The sequence below is a fragment of the Natrix helvetica genome (assembly GCF_964273705.1).
Source record: "Natrix helvetica genome assembly, chromosome: 9".
NCBI classification, from domain to species: Eukaryota; Metazoa; Chordata; class Lepidosauria; order Squamata; family Natricidae; genus Natrix; species Natrix helvetica.
This window is the reverse complement of record NC_138560.1, coordinates 22,489,347-22,507,065: the sequence shown is the minus strand read 5'-3', so window position 1 is coordinate 22,507,065 and position 17,719 is coordinate 22,489,347. Positions and strand designations below refer to the sequence as shown.

Genomic DNA, 17,719 nt, shown 5'->3' with positions numbered 1-17,719 from the left:
AGTTGCAGGAATTGGGTACATCTAGTTTAATGAAAAGAAGGACCAGGGGAGACATGATAACAGTGTTCCAATATCTCCACAAAGATATTGCCACAAAGAAGAGGGAATCAAACTATTCTACAAAGCACCTGAGGGTAGGACAAGAGACAATGGATGGAAATTGACCAAGGAGAGATTCAACCTAGAAATAAGGAGAAATTTCCTGACAGTTAGAACAATTAATCAATGGGACAATTTGCCTCCAGAAGTTGTGAATGCTCTAACACTGGGCGTTTTTAAGAAGATGTTGGATAACCATCTGTCTGCAGTGGTGTAGGGTTTCCTGGCTGATGGTTTGCTTGCCTAGAGGACTTCATTGAGCACCTGCCATGGGTTGTGGATCCTCCACCTCTCTTTAGGACATCCACACAACTGTCCTTCTCCCAGGGAGAGTCAAAAGGGGAAACTGCAGGAGGACCAGACAGATGAATAGAATAGAATAGAAAAGAAAAGAAAAGAATGGAATGGAATGGAATGGAATAGAATAGAATGGAATAGAAGAATAGAATAGAATAGAATAGAATAGAATAGAATAGAATAGAATAGAATGGAATAGAATGGAATAGAATAGAATTCTTTATTGGCCAAGTGTGATTGGACACACAAGGAATTTGTCTTCGGTGCAGATGCTCTCAGTGTACATAAAGAAAAATAAAATAGAATACATTCATCAAGATTCATAAGATACAACACTTAGTGATAGTCATTGGTTACTAATAAGCAATCAAACTATATTAGGGAACAAATGAAACAATATAAATTTTAAAGGATGCAAGCAACATGGTTATAGACATAAGTGGGAAGAGATAGGTACTAAGAAAGAAGAGAAGAAGAATAGTAATACAGTCTTAGTAGATAATTTGACAGTATTGTTGGAATTAGTTGTTAAGCAGAGTGATGGCATTGAGGAAAAAAACTGTCCGTGTGTCTAGTTGTCCTGGTGTTTAATGCCCTATAACATCATTTTGTGGATAAAAGTTGAAACAATTTTTGTCCAGGATGTGAGGGGTCTGGAAATGTTTTCACAGCCCTCTTTTTGACTTGGCCAGTATACAGGTTCTCAGTGGAAGGCAGGTTGGTAGCAATTGTTTTTTCTGCATTTCTAATTATCCTCTGAAGTCTGTGTCTGTCGTGTTGGGTTGCAGAGCCAAACTGAGTAAAATGAGAGGTCAAGATGAACAACAAGGGCTTTCATCTTAAATCATCCCAGCTGATACCTCTCTAAACTCTCCATCTAAGACACGAGGACCAACAGCTGACTTTGAGGTGCAGAGTATCCTCGTGTGTGTGTGTGTGTGTGTGTGTAATGGATGATAGAGCAGAGTATCAGACTTCTTCCTTCCCAGATTGTCTTGTTGGATTTGGCAACTAAATTGAAAGTCTGCCTCCAAACAACTACTGTCCCCTTCCTGCAGGGTCAATGAACGCAGGAACCTGCCAGAAGTTTCCTTTCTGCTAAATCAATCAACCAACCACAAATTTCCCAGAAATGAAATAAAAAGAGGTGTTTTTCCCCCCATTCTGACTTCTTCTGTTGTCACTCCTATCAACCCCCTACAGTTCTTGGAATTAGCCTATCCTAGCCTGAAAGAGAGACAGTTTACTATGGTGACCAAGGCATCAGGCTAGAAACTGGGACAAGCCATTTCTGAACATCCTTGTCAACAAAACCTGCAGGAACTTTTCAAGGCAATCTCGGAGACGGAGACACAATTGAACAGAAAAAACTCTGCAAATATTATTCATTTGTTATTTCCTATTTCCCAAAGGTCTCCTGTAAATTCATATAAGCCAGTGGTGTGATGTAATTGTTAAAAAGGCACATATGATTTGGGAGAGTATTCACAGAAGCAAAGAGTCAATGTTTTGGGAAGTAACCATTCTCATCTACTCAATCCTACTTAGACTTCATTTAGAATATTGTGCTCAGATCTAGGCACCATCATTCAAAAAGGATATGACCAACTGGATCAAATTCAGAGGAAAGGCACACAAAGATGTGAAGGATCTGGAAACTAAGCTCATGAAGAAGAGTTAAAGGACCTTCATCTGTTTAGCTCACAGAAGAGATGAATGACAGGCGATACAGTAGCGGGCTTCAAATTTCTGAAGGGTTATCACACAGAAAAAGGAGCAGATTGATAATCTGTTACCCTAGAGGGCAGGACAAGGATTAAAATTACAAGGAAGGAGGTCAAGGCAAGAAACCTGGAGGAATATCTCACCATATGAGCTATCAGTCTCTGAAATGGGCAAAGTGTCCTTCACAAGAGGTCTTCTTACAGAGGCTGGCCATCTGTTAGAGATGCTCTCATAAGCCCTGTACTACATCAGGGGATGGAGCAAAGAACCCTTTCCTTCCCTTTCAAATCTCTGGTTCTTCGGAATCCATATAACAGAATAGCAGAGTTGAAAGGGACTTTGGAGGTCTTCTAATCCAATTCCTTGCTCAAGCAGGAGACTCAATACCATTACAGACAAACGGCTGTCCAATCTCTTCTTAAAAACTTCCAGTGATGAAGCTCCCATAAATTCTGGAGACAAGTCGTTTCACTGATCAATTGTTCTAACTGTCAGGAAATATCTCCTTAGTTCTTTCTATGTTGGCTCTCTCCTCGATAAGTCTTCTTCTGTTACTTCCTTAAATACTATTTTAATCACACCATAAATAGCAACAGATAATAAATACTAACAATGATAGGTAATATTTAAAATGTGAAAAATATAAGATTTAACATATCTCTTTTACTAAACAGTTGATATCATTCATAGGAAGGATGGTGCTGATGAGCTTCAAAAGGGCTGGGGATACTTCACTGGAAAATGGTGATTGTTTAATCCCATGTCACCCCACTCTTCCAGATTCAATCTATTCTTATCGACCCCCAGCCTCCTTTTGACCCTCAGCCATTTATTTATTTTTATTTTTAAAAAGTATTTTTTTTTATTTTTAGACAAAAATAAAACATACAGACATAAACACACACAAAATAAAAATCCTTCTCCAATTACTTACAGTGTGCTGATTGGTTACAAAACCTTTATGCTTTCTCACAATAGTCTTCTCTTGCAATTTACATAAAAAACTCATAACATCATTCTAATATATATATATATATATATATATATATATATATATATATATATATATATATATATATATATATATATATATATATATATATATATGTATAAAATTGTTATGGTTATTAAACATTCATTTGACTATAGCTATTATTACATCCTTTTTATATAAAATATTCTAACTTTAAGATAAATTTATATTATGGCATTTACATCACCCTGAATTCAGCCAATAGTATTACATCTTTATATTCTATTCTATTCTATTCTAAATAGAATTATTTATCTTTTATAACAAAGCTTTTAAACATCCTCTCCATAGTCCTCACAATTTATATAAAATTTCATATTATCAATCTAGTATGTATATATGTGTGTGTGTGTGTGTGTGTTTGTGTTTGTGTTACAACCCCTGGTATGCCCAAATATGGGAGGGAGCTCACTACTCCCTCTTTCTGTCATTCGGCTCATCACAGAAGACCATCCAGGCAGAAAACCATATTTTTATTTTTAATGTTGCCTTTTTATATTTGTATTGTATTTGTGCTGATATTTGGGCATACCAAGGGTTGTAACACAAATACTTACCTATTTCCCTGGCTCAGCTGATAAGGAGGAGAGCCTGTGGCTTAGTGGCTAATATAACTGCCTAATATGTAATACAGCCCTGGTTCAACTCCCAGTAAGGGTATGGCTAGCTGATGAGAGCTAAATAGCTTGAAATGGATCTATACTAGTCTACCTTTATTTATTTATCAGCACAATTATTATTATTATTATTATTATTATTATTATTATTATTATTAATAATAATAATAATAATAATAATTTATTTAGCTATAAATATTATTACTTTATTTTATACATAATACTCTAAATTTAACTAAGTTTAACTTAATTTTTATTCTAACATTTCATTTCTTCACCCTGTATCCTTCCAGTAATAGTGCAGTCCTGTATCTGTTGCCATTTGTGGTATTTGTACTCTAATTGTTTTCTTGATAAGTCTTATGTGGACTTCTCTTGGCACCTTGTTGTTCCTTGCATATCTTGTAAACACTCCATCTGTTCCTTTCATCTGCTTGCCTTTGGTTATCACCGGTGCTTCTGCCAGAATTTCTCTCATTGTTTCTGCCAAATTTTCTCCCTTTTCTTCTTCCATGTTTTGGAGTTTGAGGTAGAGTTCCAGTTTGTTAATCTCTCCTTTCAACATTCCACTTCTGTCCTTTCCAACCACGCTCAATTTGCTTACAATATCAACAATTTTCTTATCACTTTGTTTATATTTTTCTTCAATTTTTGAACTCTATCTTCAAATTTCATCATCATTTTATAAGTGTTCACAACTCTTTCCTCTATTTTTTCTGTTTTTTGTTCTATGTTCTCCATCCTCTTTTCAATGTTTTTTGTACTTATTTGTACTTTTTGAATTTCAAACATAATCATTTGCAATGTTAATTCTTTTTTTTCTTCATGTTGCACCATTCTTCCAGGTTATAAACACTGCCACTAAGACATTCAAAGCTTTTTTGTTAAGTTTCAAACAAGTTCACTATAATCTTTCAAATCAAGGTTTTCTCTTCACTCCAGTCCAGCTATTTACTCCAGAAGAGCACCTGCATAAACAATCCATACTCTTCCCACTATCTCTTTCAATAAACAAAATCAACAACCTTGAAGTATTAGATATGAGTCGAATGTTGAAAGGAAATTTTAAAAAATGATGTTTCCAAGACTCCAGCCTCTAAATGGCAGTGTTGCTTCTTTTTCCTCTGCCTCTACCCCTCTCTTTAAATTCCAAATTGAAGAAAAGTGCTTAAAAGCAAACAATCCAGCCAAGCATTGTAAAAAGAAAAGAAAAGAAAAAAGATCATAATCCACAAATATGAAAAAAGAGAAAAATAGAAGAAGAGGGAAAAAGAAACTATCCAATTTAAAAAGTACGAGGCATTTGTAAAAGTTCCATCCATAAAAAAAGGAAAATTAAAAAAAGATAACACACTAAGTTTAATACAGGCTTAATTTGCTGCTTGCTCTCTTCTGTCTTCAATTTTAATTTTACTCTAAGTCTTTTTGGGTGTTCTCTTCTCTAAAAGTAAACATTTGTCTCACCATTGCGACACACTCTCTCTCCTGCTTTTCTTCCATTCAGGGGCTGTCCCAACCTTCTGCAGCTTCAATGGCTGCTTCTCTTTCACCAGAAAAAAGAGCTTCTCCTGGATCAATCAGGGACTTTGTGATGCCCCTGAGATCAGCAGGACGTGCCCTTCTCTATCACCATCTCTACAGGACAGTTTAGGTCCAAAGGGACCGTCCAGCAGCAGAGATATCGACAGCAATCCTGGAACTCCAAGATTGCATGTCGTGTTGTAGCGACATCAGCCCCGCCCTCCTCAACCCCCAGACATTTATTGACCCCTTAGATAGTCTCATGGACTTTTGGGCGGCAATATTGACCTTTTTGGGGGACCCAGGGATGAACCAACCATATCCCTATCTCCTTCTCTGTAATGGACTTGCATTTTCATTTTGTAGCTTACCTAGCTTGACTCAGCCTTCCATCCTTCTGAGGTGGGTCAAATGAGGACTCAGTTTGTTAGGGGAAAGTGGCTGACTCTGCAAACTGCTTAGAGAGGGCTGTAGAGCACTATGAAGTGGTATATAAGTCTAAGTGCTATTGTTATTTTCTTGCTGTCCGTCCTTCCTTCCTTCTTTCTTTCTTTCTTTCTTTCTTTCTTTCTTTCTTTCTTTCTTTCTTTCTTTCTTTCTTTCTTTCTTTCTTTCTTTCTTTCTTTCCCTCCCTCCCTCTCCATAGTTAGAATGCAGCATTGCAGGCTAATTCTGCTAACTGCCAGTAGTTCAATCCTAACCAGCTCAAGGTTGACTCAGCTTTCCGGGGTGGGTAAAATGAGGACCCAGATTGTTGGGAAAATTACCCTGACTCTGTAAACCGCTTAGAGATGGCTGTGGAGCACTATGAAGTGGTATATGTCTAATTGCTAATGCTATTACCTCTGCTTTTCTTCCATCCTTCCATTGGAGGAAACAAGAAGGAAGTTCCCTCCATCTTCTTAAAGGCAGCTCTTAGGTTTGCTAAGCTACGTGGCCTTTTACAAATCTCATATTTTATCTGTTGTAAATGCTTCTTCCCACTCTGCCGGATGGTTTGCTTCCTGGATGTCTACATCAGATGCATTCATGTTGCTTTTTTCCCCCTCCACAGGCTACCCTGGGACCTCCTGGTGTGAAGGTATGTCTCTCCCTTTTCTCGATCATCTCAGCTGCTTGGGGCACCTGAATCCCACCGTTCTCCTAGTTTCTTTTTCTGTCCCATGCAAAAACCTGACCACCATCCCCAAAATTGCTATTACTCGTGGTGGCATAGTGGTTGGAATGCAGTATTGCAGGCTAATTCTGCTGACTGCAGCAACTCAATCCTAACCAGCTCAAGGTTGACTCAGCTTTCCATCCTTCTGTGGTCGGTAAAATGAGGACCCAGATTGTTGGGGGCAATAGGCTGACTCTGTAATCTGCTTAGAGAGGGCTGTAAAAGCACTCTGAAGCGGTATACATTTCTAGATGCTTTTCCTATTGCCATTTTCCATTTTCTTTTCTCTCTGATTAGATTTTTTTTTTTTGGCAAAATATCTAACTTCCACTACATCAAACAGTTCCAGAATCTTTGCAGATTGGTTCCAAAATCAATAATGTTTCCCAGGAGTTTAAATAGATTAAAATGCTTTCTCTGGCTTTAATAAACCCATTGTATCACCATTATTGCTAATCTTGCAGATCTTACAGGCACCCATACATAATTTAATGATACTTTAATTTTGTGTATTTACAGTAATTTAAAGAGGGGGGTGGATTGTGTGTCCTAGTCACTAATGCTATTTGATGTACCCATAAACACGGCTGCTGCCATTGTTAGAATATCTGCTAAGTGTGCAGTCAATCTTCAGGGCATCTACTCACACCAGCATGAGTAGAGCTAGACTCTCACTCTCCCTGCATTGGATGAGTGTTTCCTCTCGCCATTGCATCTCCTTCCTTCTCCACCATGTCTGCCATTTATTCTCCTTTTCTTCCTTATGCCCAATTCCACTTCACCAGGGGTGGGCTTCAAAAGTTTTAGCAAATGGTTCTCTGCCCGATTGCTGGGTGGGCATGGCCTAGTCAGCCTCCGGCACTACAGGGAGATTTTTGTCCTCCCTGGGCCCCGGAGTCTTTCCTCGAGCCTCCAGGAGGGCGAAAACAGACTCCCCAGGCTCTGGATGCACCAGCCTTCCCAAACTTCCGGGTGAACCGGTAGTGGAAATTGCACCTGGGTTGCTGAACCGGTAGGAATGGCAGGCTCGCCATGCCCCCAAACTGATTCCCCGGTCGCCCATACCGTTTCCAGCATGTTTTTTTAGCAATTTCATGTGCAGAACAATTTATAGGCAACTGGGCATGCACAAGCAATGTGCGGTGGGCAGATGTGGGCGAGCACGAAGCAAACCGGCAGTAACCCTGGCAGCAACCCACCCCTGTTGTGGTTGGCTCGTTTTTCACTCTCCCTGAGCCTCCCCACACGCCCTGCACTTACCTGCATCCAAAACGGGCCATGTGGGAACTCCTGGGAGGGGCAGGGTGGGCGGGACCAGCCAGGAATGGAATTTGGGGGTTCTCCAAACTACACACAATCTTAGCTAGAGGTTCTCCCGAACTCCTGCAAACCCCCAGCAGCCCACCCCTGCCTCACTATCCAGGTAACAAGGAAAGGTGAAAAAGGAAGTGTGATCATATGACCACCAGGACATTTTACGACAATTGACCAAATGCATTCAGAGATGATGGAATTGCCTCTGCTCAGTGCTGAGACCCAGTTTGAGGGAATATTTATTTTGGACAGCTTCAAAAGGGAATTCTACAAAGAGCTTTTCCTGATCCTGTTCTTCTGGTTGTCATTTTCTTAAGCTTTGCCTCTCTTCCCTGCAGGGTGGGAAAGGCGAACGGGGATCTCCAGGAATCTATGGATCCAAAGGAGAGAAAGGTGATCGTGTAAGTAGGCCCTTTCTTAAGCTTCACCGGATATCTGTCCACTTTCAGGCTGCAATGTGCAATGGTAGGATCTGGGGATCGAAAGCAGATTTTTTTCACTGGTTTATTTTTCATCTTTCTTATAAAGCCATTTTCCTCAAAGAGGGATGCTGACTTATAAGACTTGGAACATTCAACCCCTGCCAGAAAGGACTCAGGGCTGGGAAAGAAATGAAAGCAACTCAAAAGTTTAACTCATGATGAGCAGAGGAATATTTTGGGATCAGTCTTGTCTGGAAGAAAGATGGCTGACCTTTGAGTATCGTATTTTTAGAAAAAGAGATTCAACCATCTGTCAGTGTCCCCACTTTAATGAATTTGTGTGTGTGTTTAAAGTGTTTTCTTTTGTCAAAGCACCTGGTATGTCCAAATATGGGAGGGAGCATACTGCTTCCCTTTTTGCCTTTCAGCCCCCAGGAGACTTCCAGGCAGACAAACCATTTTGTATTGCATTTTTGCTGATAAATGAATGAAGGGAGACTAGTATAGATCTATTTCAAGCTGTTTAGCTCTCATCAGCTAGCCATACCCTTGCTGGGATTCGAACTTGGGCTGTTTTTACATATTAGGCAGTTGCATTAACCTCTTAAGCCACAAGCTCTCCGCCCTTATCAGCTGAGCCAGGAGAATGATTAAGTGTTTTGCTTTTGTCAAAGCACCTGGTATGTCCAAATATGGGAGGGAGCATACTGCTTCCCTTTTTGCCTTTCAGCCCCACTCCGGGAGCCTTACAGTCAGACAAACATTTTTGTGTTGCATTTTTGCTGATAAATGAACGAAGGGAGACTAGTATAGATCTATTTCAAGCTGCTTAGCTCTCATCAGCTAGCCATACTGTGTGTGTGTGTGTGTGTGTGTGTGTGTGTGTGTGTGTGTGAGAGAGAGAGAGAGAGAGAGAGAGAGAGAGAGAGAGAGAGAGAGAGAGAGTATTTCTGTGTATGTACACAATCCACCTCATTGATACAGCAACTCAGAGTTGCTTACAAATGATACAAATATACAAATATAAACAGTAAAAAAATAAAAAAGAGTTATATAAAAACTAAAACGAAGGGGGGCAGATGGCACGGGGTGAGCTGTTCTCATCCCATCAACCACATACAGAATACACCTAAATTAGGTTTTGAGGTCCTTCCTGAAGACCAAGAGGGTTGAAGCAGCTCTCACCTCCAGCAGTAGACTGCTCCACTGCTCCACAGGACAGTGGGTGGGGGAAAGGTTTCTCCTTGACCCACCAACTGAATCTCCTTATCAGGCAGGGTCTGCAGTGAGCTTCTTCTGTTGGTGCAACTCAAGCAGCCAAATCCCATTGGGTTGAGGGGGCTCTACAAATATCCCAGGTACATGTCATAAAGGGCCTTAAAGGTAAGGACCAACACCTTGAACTGGACTTGGAAGCAAATTGGTAACCAGCACAGTTTGTACAATTAATAAATGAGCTGTGGGCTCCTTGGTGCTCTCTGAGCTTGGTTGTTTTCTTGCAGATGTTTCATTTATCCAACTAAGTATCTTCCTCAGAGCTAGATGTATTAGCTTATTTGCCTGAGTTGACAGTTCCTTGATTGGAGTATTGTTTACTTCTTGATTGCAGGACTTGTGGCAAGATTGGCAGCAAAATAAATGTAATAAATAAGTAAATAAAATAAAATGTTGGTGCTAATCTCTGCTCATCTGGGTGTTGATTTCTGGTGAGGAGTTGCTTTGGTCTTTTTGTTTCCTGGGGTAACACCAAAAACAGCCTAATAAGTATAAGTATGTATAATCCTTATTGTCATTGTACTTAAATACAACGAAATCCAGGAACTACTAAGACCAGGCTCCCCAAAACTGACAGGGCATGCCACTCATATATAAAATGAGAAGAAACCCCACTCCCTTCTAGCACTGATAATGTTATCTAATCAGGTAGTGAAAAGTCTGAAAGAAAACAACCAAGCTCATAGAGCATCAAGGGCCTCCCACAATTCATTCCTGAGCTACAAATGTTCTCTTCCATTAATAAATGAGCGTTCAGCTTTTAGCTTATTTCGTTCCCAAGATTTTGTATATTAACTTCTTACTTTCTTGACCGTTGAGTCTATTAAAGAATTTAACAATGAATCTTTCTTTCTGGTTTGAACTGTGCTTTAAATGACCTGACAACTGTCCTCTGATTTATCTTCTCCCTTCAGGGTGCTGACTGTGTTCGGATCTCACCTGAGGCTCCATTACAGGTGAGGTCCCTCGTCTCTTAAGGAGGCTCATGAGAACTTGCTCTCTTCTGCTTTTCCTCTTTTCCTTCTGTATCCTATGTTTATTTTATTTATTTATTCTAATTTGTCAACAAGTACAAGGAAACAGTAGGAAAAACACGTGAAAAAATGGCACAAATAAATGGATATAAATAAGCAAAGCATAGCCATAAACACATAAAAAGAGTACATATAAATGGGGACAGCAGGACAGGGACGGTAGGCAGGCTGGTGCGCTTATGCACACCCCCTTAGGGACCTCTTAAGAAACACATAAGGTCCACAATAGACAGCTTAAGCCAGGGGTGTCCAAACTTGGGAACTTTAAGACTTGTGGACTTCAACTCCCAGAATTCTGGGGAATTCTGGGAGTTCAAGTCCACAAGTCTTAAAGTTCCCAAGTTTGGACACCCCTGGCTTAAGGTAAAAGGTATGGGGGTTTAAGGAACCAACAACAGGATCATGTAGGGTCTTGCACACATTTACTACTCTATTGCTGAAATTGTTTTTCCTGCAATCAAGATTAGAATGGATTACATTTAGTGTGTATCTATTGATAACCCTTGTGTTATTGCAGTTGAAGTAAAAGTAGTCATTAACCGGTAGGACGTTATATTATGTTGCCATCCTAACCCTTCTTTTTTTTGTTCTTGAAGTGTGCCGAAGGCCCAAGAGGGGAGAAAGGAGACTCAGGAGAAAAGGTAGGCATGCCTTTATCACAACGTGGGGAAAACAAAACAAGATCTGTTTTATTCCAGCCTCTCCCCGTTCTTCCTCTTCGTCTTTAACAGGCCTCCAATCTTCACGCAAATCCCTCTCTGCATTCCAACAGACTTGACTCAGGAAGGATTTGGTCAATATTAGCTTACAATATTATGATTTATTTTTGAAACATGCTTTGCTTGTAAAGCAAGCCTTAACTTGGGGAAAAATATGAGGGGAGGAAAAGCCCAAACATTTTTTGGGTGATGTTGGCCCAGACATACCTGCAAAGATCAGCAGCTCTGAAAAACAGGCTGTGGAACATTGATTGTGTGTAACATGTGGTGTTCCTGGAAAGTAAAAATGGATTGTTTCGGGTCAAATGTAGCCCTGGAACAAGAGAAGAAGCCTTCAGATTGGCTTCTGTTGTCCTCTGCTTCCTCCTAGTTTCTTTGTGTCTTTTCTGCCTCCTGCTTTTCCCACTTAACCTCACAGAGCCCATGATTGTGTTCACACAATATGCCTATCTTGTAATCCCTGGACATTCTGGGTTTGCAGCCAGTTACCTTGGACCGTAAGCTATACTATCCAAAAAGACTACTTTTATACAACTTAGTAAGAGTCCTTTTCACATGCACACATGCACACTCAAAAGCAACCAAAGTGAATCAAGGTGGCTTGCAAAATGAATAAACACCCAGCTTTGTAACTGACCTCATAAAACTGTTGTGTGAACTTTTTATGTGTTTTTTGCCTCTCACACACACATGCCTTCTTAGGCAGGCTCTTTGGAGCCTGTTTGTCTAGATGTCCTTTATTTAACCAAAAAGTATTCTTTAAGAAGAATAACAGAGATAATGACTAAAGAGAAGCAATTTTGCCCAGTGTTGTTGAATGTAGGGTTATCTTAAAGGGACACCCCATGATCTGTCCCCAGTGGTCCAATCTGCAAAGACCAAAACATTATTAACAATATTTATAGTTTGCTCTATACCAGAGAGCCAACTATCAGACCACGGAGATACTCTAGGCAGAAAGCACCAACCATGAATACTAACACTATCCTTACTGTAAAGTTACACTACAGTCTTGCAAGTCTGAATGTACATCAGTGGTGGGATTCAAAAATTTTTACTACCAATTCTGTGGGCATGGCTTGGTGGGCATGGCATTGTTTTGTGGGCATTGCTTTCTGGGCATGGCAGTGGAAGGATACTGCAAAATTCCCATTCCCTCCCCACCCCACTAACCTGTTTTCCAGCTCCATTCTCCTTTTCAGGGCAACAAAAGAAGATTGGCTGGGAGGCTGGCAGGCAGTAGGGTTGGTGTAGTGGTGTGTGGACATGACCTTGGGAGATGGGATAAAGAGCCACAGCTTAGACCACCAGCCTATTTGCCGGTTCTTCAAACTATTCAAAATTCCCACTACCAGTTCTCCAGAACCTGTCAGAACCGGCTGAATACCATCTGTGTTGTACATCTCCCCTATCTTACTTTTATTCTCCACATAACTGGGGAGAGTCCCTTCTGAGACCTTATCCTTTGTTTATCACACTGTGGTCTAAGCTGTGGCTCTTTCTCCCATCTCCCAAGGTCATGTCCACACACCACTACACCAACCTTCGATTAGATGAAAGAAATAAAAGAGGACTGAGCTAGGTTGAACTAGGTTAAGAGCCACAGTTAGAGATTGGACCTGAAGTTGGAAAGACATTGTGAAAGAAGACAATGACAACTGCCATATGCCTTATTCCTAAAAATGCCAACTGAAAGAGTCCATAAAATTAGCAGGGGTGAACTCTGTTCAAAGGAAATTAAATCTGACTGTTGTGGTCCGCTGGAGGCCTGTGGAGCTGGCAGCAGAGTCGGACAGTGAGGAGGTTGGGGAAGAACATAGGCCAATCCTGGGAGTTGAGGAAAGCTCAGACGAGGGCTCTGCATCGGAGGCAGAGAGGGAGCTAGACAGCAGTGAAGCAGAGGAACAGCTGGAGCCTGTTCCCAGTGTGTGAATGTGCAGAGCTGCCAGAAGACAAGAACAACTAAGAAAGCAGGGTCGACTTGGGAGTAAAGCCACACCTTGGAGGTGATTGGTCCCTCCCAGAGGAAACAAAAGGGGAGCGAATGGGGAGTGGGCTTTTGCAGGAAACAATTCCTGTATAAAGTTTGTGACTATAAGAGACTCTGTGCCAAGTGTTGCCTTACCCTGCGTTTGGAAACTAGTTATCTGGCAGCTTGCCAAATGAGATAAGGTTCATATTGATAAATATTCCTCTGAAAGACCGTTAGCCAAACCTTGCTGGCTGTGAATGAAAGGAATTCACAATCATGTAAATAAAAGAGGTTTTGCCGGGACCAAGACTCTGCTTCATGCTTTTTAAGGAAGCCTAGGAAGGAACAGTGGTTCAGAAGAATATTCCTTACAGTTCCAGCTATCAGCCAATAGAACAGGCTACTGCATGATGTAGAAACTTCTCCTTTCCTTACTGGAAGTCTTCAAACTGTAAAGGCTTCAAAGAAGACCAGAGTAGGAAACGGAAGTCATGCAGGCCAATACTGTTTTCATTATATAGTAACAGAATTTTGTGAGTGTGAAAGCACTTCCCCACTCCCTCCCTTTAGTTTTGTGAGAGCTAGGGAAGGTCTCATCTGGGGCAGTGTCCCAAGTTTCAGTTCTGCTCTGAATTCAGATTTCTTTTATCCGATCCCTGCCTTGGTTACTGCTCTTCCGCTTATCCCCCCCAAAGTCATTCCTTCTGCCTATTACATAAGCAGATGCTGGATGGTTATCTGTCAGAGACTCTGTACATTCTGCAATGAGCAGGGGGTTGGATTTGATGACCTCTCAGTTCCCTTCCGACTCTAGGATTCTTTGCATTTTTAGAAAAAAAAACTTCACTTGGCAGGTTTCTTTGCATGTGAATCCAGGGGCTGTCTCTCTTTAGCCCTCTCGCTTCAACCTGGCTTCAGTAGGGCAGCGTCTGTCAAGTGCAATCTCAACAGTTGAGTCAGCCAGTAAACTTCCTGTGATCTTCCTAACCCTGGACAGGGCCTTGTGCCCGTCTACTTAACACTTCACCATCTTCTCTGTGCTGTTTTGCCAAGATGCTGAGGTTTTCCCCTCCTCCCAGTAATTGGAACTAAGGCCAGGGAGACAGCTCATTGCACACAGCCTAAGTTTATATTGTGAATGATAAATATTTAGTTTCGCTTTTCTAGAACCATCCCTGTGAAGGCATTGCAGCTCTTCTCCAGGAACTGGTCAAATGCTTCCTGTTTTATGTGAACAATGACCAACCTAGAAATGTAGCAAAACAAAGATTTTGGCTGGTTGTTACAAACCAATATTATTTAGTTGACTTTCCCTTTCCTTCTGATCTGGTCATCTTCTCCTCATTCCTTAGAGGAACCCTGACATTAACCCAAATACGCTTTTCTTCTGAGGAGAGGCCGCCTGTCAGGCCTGCAGCCATCTTTTCTTTTGGGTCTTTGGCCTGCCACACTTTCTATTATCCTGCTATGCATTTTCTATTGTGGGAAAATGGGAGGGGGGATTGTATGGAGTTAGATGATATGTAGCCAAAACAAAATTCTTTCTAGGAAGCCAAGGTCATCCTTAGTCTCTGCACCTCTGCACCTGACTGGAACTGGATGGGTGGAACTGCCAGCATGGCAGTAGGAGATTGGACCATGTGATGGATGTGTGGGTGTGGGGGCAAGATCTTGAACTTTCAGCTAGTTAGCGAAAATCGGGAAGTTTTCAGATTTGGGTTTTCCCAGATGTGCCAACATGGCTCTCTTAATAAGTTGGAACTTTGAGCAATACTTTGCCTTGGACTCTGATTTACTTTTGGATGCTATTTGGAATCTTGACATTCTGCACCAAACCATTGGGAGTAGCAGTTCCACTTAGATGAGTAGCCAGACGCTACCTAGGGTACTAGACTTACCACTTTAACAAAATTCCAGAGAAGCTAGAAGGATAATACGGATGATCAGAGAATTGGAAATCAAGCCAAGGTTGTGGGAACTAAATGTTTATCTTTGAAAGAAAAAGGAGGTAGGGCCAGATCTTGCAGGGAGATCAGACTTCGAATCTAATTGCATGTAGGAATCTAATGCCATGTATCTTTTATTGTAAAGCTAAAGTAACACAATCTTACAAGTACGAATGTGTTTTCCTCCTCTCTCCCGTTATCTTTGTTTGAGCTAGGGAGGCTCTTGTGTGAGATATTTTACTCAGATTGCATTCCTTCCCCGAACTTGTTACTTTTTTAATCTGACTGCTGTCTTGATAGCATTTGTTACTCCTGATCCTCAAGGCCATCCCCTCTTTCCTCTATATGTTTGGAGGTCTGGATCACGTTTTTTAAAGTATGGAGTAGAATTATATCCAAGAAGACTATGATTTATTTGTTATCATTCCAGCCAGGAAGGACTTGGCATCTGTTAACTGGGTTTGCTTCTTTCATAAGAATCAAATTAATTATAATCAATAATATGACTCTTTGAACCTAGTAATATCCATTATGGCCTTGATAAAACCTTGGCTGAATTTAAGCAAAGGGTATAGGATGGAGACATCCAGTCCAAAGTTACCCAGTTGCACCGTAGTGCTGGCTGGGAAATTCTAGGAAGTGAGGTCCACACCGCTTAATGCTGCCAAGGATGAGAAACACTGGTTTAGACTATAAATTTCTACGTTGCTAATTAATGAATACTTTTTTTTTGTTTCCAGGGGCTTCAAGGATTGATTGGAGCTCACGGGCAGAAAGTAAGTTTTCTGGAGATTCAGTTCAGAGATTGAATTGGAAGGGGATGCAACTGAGCCAGTTTTCAGAATCTGATTTGACATGATTCAGACTTCTTAAATTTATTGGATTGAATTGACAAACCCCAGCTTTGGAGAATGAAGTAGCAAGTTCATGGGAAGGTGGTCCACCTAATAGTTTCCCTCAGATTTCAAGCTAGAAAATTATGATTTTCTTAATACATTATTATGGAAGTATGCTGTGATTAAGAATAGTAGTTCACTCTTCGGTTCAGAAGCCCTAACACCAATTGGGAAAATAGCAGATCAACGAACTAGAATCAGTGATGAAATTATAGGTTGAGAAAACTTAAATTGTGGCTGAAATACACTGAATTGCCGACTAAATTCTACTAAATTGGTCATTTTCTGCAGGGGCAGAAGGGTGAGAAAGGTGACTTTGGACTTCACGGGAAACCAGGCGCCCCTGGACGAGATGTAAGTTGTACAAGAGGCAACTTTCTCTTGGGTGTCATGTCTGCTGCTGCTTTCCCCTTGCTTTCCTGCATTAGATGATGCTCAAATGATGCCCAGAGAATTACATCAATATCCAAACACCATTTGTACTAGCATCAGGAATTCACCACTTTGTATCTTTGAGGAATGGGGTAGAGACAAGGTTTTTATGTTTACTAGCTGTTCAGCTATCTTGCTATCCTGTACAGATAGAAATGGATTAAGGTAGCTGCATTAGAGGTCAAACCATTGCATGACTTGAGAACAGTGGCCAAGCTTAATCATATTGCATTAATATGTAAGAAATAGGTGCCAGGTTCAACCCATCCAAAAGCTTAATAATTCCTGGCCAATAACAATTACTGTCTTGCTTCCTACTCTATTCCTAATGAAGGGGAATAGTAATAAGGATACAAACTTGTTGATTAGTAGAAATATTTGTTTTCTGTAACACATATATATTATGCCTTGTATTTGTAACATATAAGCTTGCATGCCGTAAGTGCCTTTTGTTCCCTGCAACTGACCTCCTGTGGCCCTGTTATTAGGGTCTGTAGAATATTTGGCAATGTCAAAATGTGTGATCCTTGCCATTTGAACTCTTATCAATCTGCAATCTATGGGCATAGAACTTATCCCAGAATGGAGCTGTAAAGAGATGTAAAACTGACACTGTTGATACGTCCCCTTTCTGCCTGAGAATGTATCTCACCTTTGATCTGTGCCCTTCACGACAGGGGGCCAAATGGCCAATCCTGGGAACAGAGGAAAGAGATAAGGCTGATAAGGCTAGTGAGGAGTATTGTAAAGCCAGGATGTTATTCTATGGTGTCTCTAAGTGTATAAAAAGGAGCTACACCTTCTCTGAAGGGTAGTTCTTCCTTGCATATCCTTGGGAACAACTGACCATCATGTCTTTAAACTTTGATCAAAGATTAAATGCTGATTTTTATTCAAGCTTCCGTTTAAGTCTCATGTTTGGCTCATTGTGACTTGGATGTAGTCTCAAACTTCTATGGGTCTCAACATATTCTCAAACCTTACACTAACTAAAGGGAGATGTCTCTGGAGATTCTCAGTCATCCAGGTCATGGTTGTCCCAAAGGTGCTTTTTCAAGAGGCAACTGGACTTTCTGGTTTTTCTTTAAAGACGTTTCGCTTCTCATCCAAGAAGCTTCCTGAGGGCTGAAGAAGCTTCTTGGATAAAAAGCGAACCATCTTTAACCCCCCCCCCTCCCCGAAAATCCATTCAGGCTTAAGAAAATCTCTTCTTATCCTCAGCCTATAGAGTAACAGTAACAATATAACAAAGTTGGCA

At 40.8% G+C, this 17,719-nt stretch overlaps 1 protein-coding gene across 7 annotated transcripts in view; it reads left to right on the top strand.

The window, feature by feature from the left end:
• Positions 1-17,719, top strand: part of COL16A1 (collagen type XVI alpha 1 chain) — a 289,804-nt gene that overhangs the window by 144,650 nt on the left and 127,435 nt on the right. For all 7 annotated transcript variants that reach the window (XM_081962316.1, XM_081962321.1, XM_081962318.1 and 4 more), the window contains 6 exons: positions 6,347-6,373; positions 8,104-8,166; positions 10,377-10,418; positions 11,093-11,137; positions 15,874-15,909; positions 16,321-16,383. In XM_081962316.1, coding sequence (XP_081818442.1) covers positions 6,347-6,373; positions 8,104-8,166; positions 10,377-10,418; positions 11,093-11,137; positions 15,874-15,909; positions 16,321-16,383 — 276 coding nt within the window. The remainder of the gene's footprint in view (positions 1-6,346; positions 6,374-8,103; positions 8,167-10,376; positions 10,419-11,092; positions 11,138-15,873; positions 15,910-16,320; positions 16,384-17,719) is intronic.